Source organism: Limulus polyphemus, unplaced genomic scaffold, assembly GCF_000517525.1.
Source record: "Limulus polyphemus unplaced genomic scaffold, Limulus_polyphemus-2.1.2 Scaffold1390, whole genome shotgun sequence".
NCBI classification, from domain to species: Eukaryota; Metazoa; Arthropoda; class Merostomata; order Xiphosura; family Limulidae; genus Limulus; species Limulus polyphemus.
In genome coordinates this window covers 173,688-182,118 of record NW_013667000.1, presented here as the reverse complement: position 1 = coordinate 182,118, position 8,431 = coordinate 173,688, and the positions used below count along the sequence as shown (strand labels likewise).

The following is an 8,431-nucleotide window of genomic DNA, read 5'->3' as shown; positions in this document are numbered from 1 at the left end:
TGTTATTTGTATACGGTAACATGAGTGTCACGTCGAGCCGTGTCATTGTAACTTCTGTATTGTTAGACCAGGCACAGGTTAAAAGTCAATACAATAAAAATATATATAAATGTATAATGTTATGAGATTTAAGCTATTTCATCTAAATATTTGTTTTCGTGTTATAATTTTGTTCATTCTAGAATGAAAGATGCATAATTTATGTTTATTTTCCTAATTTTTTTATGGTGGTTGCGAGATCGGTCAAATTTACTGAACCCGCACAGAGATTAATTACTGAAAATAACAGATAACATATAAAGTTTTTTTTTAAAGAGATGTTTGATAACTATTTGGGCATTACAAAGGTTTCACATGGGAAATTTCCAAATTTTCTGATGAATAAAAGTATTTTTAATGTTAAGATGAAAATTACTTTGCATGATAGATACGCATACAAACCTTAAGACTTAATAATAAAAAAAATTAGATATTTTGCGTATGAAAGCATTGTAATGTTTACTAATAAACTGCCAAATTTTGTTAACATTTGCTTACTAATTTAAAAGTTATAGCATGAAAGGTATAACAAGCACAAAATAGTTACGAGGTCGGTCCCAGAAACCAGGCCCAGGTTCAAAGAGTTAAGATGCACTGTTTATAGCAACAGTAGTCTCCTGGGGATAGCTTAGCACCTTGTATCCCTTCCCTGACTTGTAGAGAGTATTTTTGAGACTCATCTCCACTAATATTTAGCCTTAAAAACGAGGTTTGATTTTTAGTTTTTAAGACAATCGGACTTGGTATGTTTGGTATGTTCCTATAACGTTATGAATATATGCTAACTCACTTCTCTATAGAATCAGAATTTTCTGTTTTTATTTGGAAGTAGTCCTTCAAATTGTGTTTCTTAGACTGTTTATTATATTATACTTCAGCAGTGATGGATTGGTTATTAAGAATGAAAAACAATTTATACCATGTCTCCAAGATTTACCACCATACACTTGAATGTTGGTCAATTTAGCCACTGTCCATGATGCTGTGTTAGTTTGTAGGAAGCACACCACCCAGAGTGACACTCGCCTCACTACTACTTATAGTCACACAGCCATGAACATATGAGAGATTGTAGTTGTAGAAATAATAGAGGAAATATGCTGTTCTTGCAGTTGAGGTTTTATTAATAAAAAAATTATATTATTGAATGCCCTTTTTTTTCTCACACTACCATTTTGGTTACTGAGAAAGTGTCTAAAACTGCTAATGGTTAATCTAAGTTGAGGACTGGTACAGATACTTATAATTGAACAAGACTTATGATAGTAGATGATTTGCTTCATGTGAATAGGAATTAAGGTTAAAGTGTAAAATAGAAAGTGAGGATCAGGTTTTACGTCTTGGCAAAGTGTGGAAAATAGCTGTGGTAGAAAGAGATAAAAACTGATTTTTTTTCAGTGCTAAAATGTTATTTTTTAAGAGTTTGATTGAAGTTTGTATATTTCAACTTTAGAGGAAGGATTAATTTTGAACATTTTAGTAAGATGTACCTTCCGAGGGTAGTTTGAAGGTGATGTTTTAGAACTATTATCATATATCTTCATCATTTACTCAGCATTGTCTGATATGAAGCGTTGCAGAGATTTTAAACAAAAGATACTTACAATGCTAAGTTGTGTGTAGAGCTAGGGTTTAGTACCAATAAGTTCTTAGTTAAAGCACAAGTTACAGACTTGCAGTAGAGTTGGAAATGGCATTTTCTGTTCATGAAGCATAATTTAGCTACTTGTAATTCTTGTTGTTTCTTCATGATTGGTACTCCTGTTGATTTGACTTTGATTCTTTAAGAAATAAGAGTAAAGATGATTTTTTTCCAATATTGAATAACCAACTTTTAATTGTAAAAAGTTTTAAATTGATGGACTAATCTATTTTCAGATTGTTCTAAGGAAAGAACATGTTCTAATCAAGTTAGTTATAATCACAAGGACATCTTTAGTGAAAGACTGTCCAATTATATGTACAGTCAGTTGAGACGTGGTTAAGGTTAGTTCCTCATACAACTGTGTAATGCAATTACATTTTCTACCCATTTAAATGTCTGAATGTAAGCTATGAAACAACCGTTGCTAGAGCTTAATAATTTTTATGATTTACCCCTTTGGAATATTTTATATTTTGACTTTTTTTTTTCAGCATGATTCCATAGACTTGGAAAGCAAAAGACATCGGGAGTAGCATTATTCAGCATGGCCTGATAGTTCCAAGTTTTTCATGTGTTTTCTCAGAAAAGCAACCTTAACTAAGACAAAAATTCCATTGCATTCAGCAGACCCAAATTTAAGAAAATCTGAACCAAGGTAGCAGAGACTGCTCCTGTCCAATTTTGTTTTGAAAGATTTGGAGAAGTTTGGAAGTTTGTCATTTCAAAAATATTTCATTATATTTTGCCACATAAAATAAAAGTGCCTAATAGTGTCGACTAAACATTGATGGTTTGTAAGAAGGAATTATGCTTTAGTGTTTTACACTTGTGAAAAAATAAGAAAATACTTTATAAAACTATTTCTTTTCTGAATAATGTGCAAAACTGCATGAATCAACCATTTCTGGAACTGATTGCTAGACAAAATTGGAAATTAGATGTCCAAAAACTTGGATGAATGAATGGCATTTATTATAGTTTTTTGTGTTAAAATTTATGACTCCACCATAGAGGAATTGTATAATCATTTGTCTGGAGAAGAAAATTAATAATTAGTAAAAAAAATAAATGAAAATTATTATAAAAAGGGGACATAAAACATACTTATTAAACTATAAATAGAGTTGAATGACCAAATTGTTAATACTATTGTATTAATCAATGTAAAGATTCCTTGTTAGATAATTGCATAGGAATTTCATTACATAATACATGCTGCAAGTGAAATTAGAAGACGATTAAAGAGGGTTTCCTATGCAATTTAGAGTGGCTAGAATGGTTAAGGAAAAGTTTTTGAAATTGATTAGTTTGAATGATAAAGATACGATGGCTTTTTTATTTATTTACATCCTTTATTTTAGGATTTTTTTTTTATTGTTTTGTTGTAGATTGCTTGAAAAAACAAGTAGAATCAAAGTATTTTCAGCTCATTTCTCAAGAAAAGAAGTCTATACTCTTTATACATTCTTGGGTTATTAGGTTTCTTCAATAATGGTTGATGGTAGATAGATATCAATAATGGCTGTAGTTTTGGAAATCACAAAATGCTGATTATAACATGTATTTATATGAAAGAATGGTAAGAGAAAAATGAGAGGGGGGCTAATATATGTGTATCTGTTTGTGTACGTCCTTATTGTGCATTTCTTTTCTCTCATTTTGGTACATTTTTTTTCTTATAAATACAAAAGCTATTTGTCTTCTGAAACTAGCTAATAAGGCATACTTAACTTTCTTTTCCAATAGTACACTGGAGAAAAGTGAAATAATTATATTGAAATGTAATTGCGGAATAAAGAAAGGTATTTCTGCATCTCAGGGTTTTGTAACATCTTTAAATATTATTTCACTAGATGAATCTAGACAGGTCTAAAATCTGTGGCATGGAAGGATGGTTTTGAGTCACATTTAAATATTTTATTGCCACAGTTGTATTACACTGATTAGCTAAGTACATTTTTCTTGACATTTGTGTTAAAAGGTTATTTTATAAATGTATCGGATAAGAAGCTTAATGTTGGAATATTAGAGGTTTTAGTTTGTTTTGTTTTTATTTTTTTACTAAATGTTTCATTTTCTGTTTTATCTGTGTTTAGTGGCAACAGTGAAATTATAGCAAGAATATTAGTTAGACAATATTTAGTACTACTTGCTGAATCATGATTAGTGATGTTCGTTTTGCTAATGTTACGAGCCTTTGTTAAGAAAGCAAGAGGGCTTTATTTTTTCTATTCAAATGGGGAAAGTTTGTGAAATATTTTTAAGCAAGTTAATTGCTATTATTTCAAGCTTGCAGGAGCTATTTTGTTGTGATTATTGTAACTTCTTAGGTCAAAAATGCTGCAAGTCATTATTGTAATATTGATGTTTTTGTTTTTCACAGCATAAATTATCTCATGGACACAAGTGACTAAAAAGTAGTAGCATTATTTGCAAAAGCTCATATGAAATCTACATGTTTAACTTTTTTCTTTTAGTTGTCTAAATAATTTATTTATCTTTTAGGCTTTAATATTTCAGATAGTGCTACTATTATAAACATGAATATATTAGACTAAAGGTTTCTGATAGATATTCCTAATTGGGCCATAATTCTAATAAACTCCAGATGCATTCTTTTAGTATTTTTGTAAAGTTAACTATTCTCTTTATTCAAGAAATATCCAAAAAAATTTTTTTTGGAAAAAAAAATTTCAATGGGTTACAGTTATTTATGCAGGATTGTTGCAGACATGGAAATCCTGGAAAATTTGGAATTTCAAAAAGTGACCAAAATGAAAGTTTGAAAACATTATTCTAAATCTGAAAAATCCTTTTTTCCTATTAACTTGGTATTTGCAAAAGCATGGAAATTATGTTGGTTAGCTATGCCAACCACTAGTGTATTTAACATAATCTGTGTGTTGTCATATTCAGTGATAATTATTTAAGTTATTAATATTATGTTTCACATGTTAGAACAAATATTCTTTTACGAAGAAAATGTACCATTTTATTGCCTACTATGAAGTAGAAATGTCTTTGAAGGTTTTTCTTTCTTCTCCGTAGTGCCATAGTCTGAAGAAAGTATATTCTGAAGTTATTCCTCTTTTATAGCTGCATTAAAGGCTAAAGCAGTGTTAATTGGGAAGAAATATGAGGAGGAATTTCATTATCAGTATTTCTCTACATGATTGCAGGCCTAAAACAAATGGAGTTTTTCCTGAAAAGACAAAATTGTTTTTTGAAAGAATGCAACCACCCTGTTGTGTTATTTTGGAGAAATCTTAATTTACAATTTTAAAATAATGCCTTTGGAAAAAATATTTTTAATACAATCTTTTTTCTGTTTTACTTCAAGTATATCTAGGAACCTCAGATTTTATTGTGTTTTGCTACCCCCTTGTGGCACACCAGTAAGCTTGTAATACTAAAATCTTTGGTTTAATTCCTTGCTGTGAATACAATACAGCACATTGTGTGGCTTTTTGCTAAACAACAACCAACCATTGGTGAAGTTTAATCAAAATACATCAGTTGTTTCTTACAGAACATTGTGCTTTTGTGTTGGTGGTAAGTATTGAGGAAATTATTTTGTATTCTTTTCAACTTCTGATAAAATGATTACAGTAATTGTTTTAAAACATAATTTATTATAAATAAAGTAATAATATTTATTTAGTTTTATGTTATGCATATAGCAAAACCCTGGTAACCCATTTTCTTGCTTTGGTTTCTTCTTTATGGACAAATAAAGCCTCTTGGCAGTTAGGAAGTTCACTTGAAATAATCAACCAGAAGTGAAACTTAGCACAAACACCCGTGTTAACATTACACACACACAAAAATTTATCATGTTATATTGACATTGTACAGTGTTTGATAACCAGGTTTTGTGAGCTTCAGAAGTGTAGTGTATATTACTGATTGTTAATATGTAGATAATAAAGCATTTAACACTGAAAAAAAATGATAGTATAGAACTTGCTATTAAAACTTTTATTTATAATTTGTTGTTATTACTTCCTTGAGATGATGACAGTGTATTATATATAACAAATGTAATAGCAGAGTTAAACAATCTTTATGTATATTTGTGTGTTTTTATATGTATATTTACATTGCACACAGTTTGCATTTTAGAAATTACTACGTACTTTCACGTAATATATGCAGAGTACGGTAGAACTTCTGAAAGTATGTTTAGGTTTAATTGTTAGACAAATTTTGACATCAGTTGCGTGTTGTTGTTCTGTATAAAGAATTATCTTGAGATTACCTGATTAATGAATGACCATTACCAATAGGACATTGTGTGTTACTTGGAAAAAAAAAACTTACAGAAAAAAAAGCAATATTTAAATGTTTAAAGATAGAGTTAGTGAGTTGTAAATAAATTTCAATCAGAATAGCAGCATGTACAATTCTAACTAATTTAAGGAGAAAGTCTTTGCTGTATATAATATTCTCTGAAGTTTTAATTGTCAAAAATTTACATGAGTGTTGAACTAAGTAGGAAAAAGCTTGTGGTATTTGTTACTGGTATTAGGAACTTCCTATGAGCTATGTTTGTTCAATGTATATATATATACATGAAGGGGGAAAACCAGAATGAATTAATAATGTGTATCATGTTTTCTAGCAGAAAAAAATGTGATGGATAAAACAGTATATGGTTTATATGTTCCTGTAACTAGTGAAGTTTTATTTATTTCTCTAGGAGAGTTGATTTTGTAGTACTGACAATCTTGTATGTTTAGGTTCAGTAGGAATGGATTTCTTTAAAATAACATGTTTATCTAAGTGTTTTTAAAGTTAGTTGAGAAATATGTTGTTGAATAGAGAGAAAGAAAACCTGTTACAAAAAATCTAAAATTAATTAAAGCATGTACAAGTGTGTTGACATTTCATTAAGAAAGTAAAAACTGTAAATGGAATAAAACGTTTTTGATTTTCATTTTGTTTGAGATTTTTTAATATTTTAAAGTAATTTGAATGTGTTTCTCCGATTCTTTAAACTGACGATACGAGAATGGAAACAAACTAGAATAATTTTTTACATACCAAAATAAGCTTTACTAAGTTAATATTCAAGAAAGAATAGTCGACAGTTTTCTGATTGGCATTAAATACTTTCCTGTTAAAAACTAGTTTTGCAAAACATGAGTATGGTAAAATAATTATTATTTAATTTATGTTTTCGAAAATGAAGTTGGCCATATCTCTAATACTACATTGGAAACTTTCAATGTATCGGAGTTTCATGTAATATTTCTCACGACTAATCTCCCATTTAATCCTCGTATGTCTAATCTAAAGCCTTTACAACTTGTGTTTGTTAAGCTTGTGCAGTATTTAGAGGTCGACTAAGTTTTTCTTTTTATAGAAACTTAGTTATTGGTTATACAAGTCCCATAACAAGATACTCGTATTCTTTGCGTTCGTAAATGTTCAAAAAAGCATAAATTATGATCTTGTACACGTTTTTCAAATACGGAAGTTGATATCTTATATTTTACAACTAGGCTTTAAAAAATATTTCGAGACAATTCGTTTCAATATCGATTATAACAATAAAAAGTTCAAGCTGTTCAGAAAATCTGTTACGAGAATAATAGTACAAATTATATTCAGCCAATGAGGAGGGGAGAAATAGCACCTTAAATCCTTTTGTAAAGAGAGCAAAATTGGTCGGAGCGAAATGTTCGAGGTGAGTCCTATAGGTTTATGTATCTGCGTATAAAATATTAGTATTTTGAACTTCCAAGTTTGTTTTTGTCTTGCAATACCATTAAACAGTAGAGTGTGCCTTCATTCATTTCATTGGCGTCAGAATCTAGTCTACTAATTCTCCCAGTGAGACATCTTCAAATACAATGGAAAATCCACTGCATCTTATTTATTTTATGATTTCAGACTTTAGGAGGTTAAAAATCATGATTTTCGTAGACTAGAAATCGGAAATGTCCCCTCTCCAATTAAAAATTTTGCTTAAAAGCGTAAGGTTAAGACTAGTGACTTGCTTTTTCATTTAACTTCTGTGATGATTTCTAAAAAAATCAAGACACGCAGTAGTGTTCCTTGCGGCCAGAACAACCTGCAGGACACACTGTGTGTTATTAACATGAGTGATAGTTTCGTGATTTTCCACTTTCTGTAGCTCGGACCGTGGTAATTCAAACTGATATATATTTTCAGTGGATGTGCTTTACTGGATTTTTATTTCACATACCAAATTTCAAGGCGATCTATTAAGAAATCCACGAGATATAAAAAATATCCAATTTTGATTGAAGTTCTTCCTTTTATATCTTTAATCGCACCGAAAGTACAGAAATTTTATTTGATAGAAAAACATACTTAATTCAATGGTTTTTTTTTTTTGCCAAATTTGATACATGACATATCTTTAAAACCTATAATTAGGAGTCTCATTTGGTGTAAATATAAGTTACATGTTCAAAGTTATTCAACAAAAACCGCCCAAATTTATCGAAAAATTTGTCCACGTTTACATAAAAATTCGCGTGAGCTGTCGGTCTAAAATTTTTCCCTTCACCTGAGAGAAAATAGGCCGTTTTTTGTCATTCAAATTAAAGACGGGTGATTTAGAGCGGCTAAACTATAGGGTGAAAGGACATGCAGATACATAAGTATTGGTTAGGCCAAGTAAACTAGACTAGCAGTTTCTAGCTCAAGTTTTGAAAAGAATCATACAGGTGGGTGGTTATTATTGATTGTCAACTGTTCAGCACAAATTTGTTAAGT

At 29.9% G+C, this 8,431-nt stretch overlaps 1 protein-coding gene across 1 annotated transcript in view; it reads left to right on the top strand.

Annotated features, from left to right (window-relative positions):
• The window catches only part of LOC106463382 (insulin-induced gene 2 protein-like), a 20,491-nt gene extending 13,871 nt beyond the window's left edge, over positions 1-6,620 (top strand). Inside the window, exon 6 of the mRNA XM_013923406.2 lies at positions 2,176-6,620. Within this exon, the coding sequence (XP_013778860.1) occupies positions 2,176-2,217 (42 nt within the window). The 3' untranslated portion in view covers positions 2,218-6,620. The remainder of the gene's footprint in view (positions 1-2,175) is intronic.
• The last annotated feature ends 1,811 nt before the right edge of the window (positions 6,621-8,431 follow it).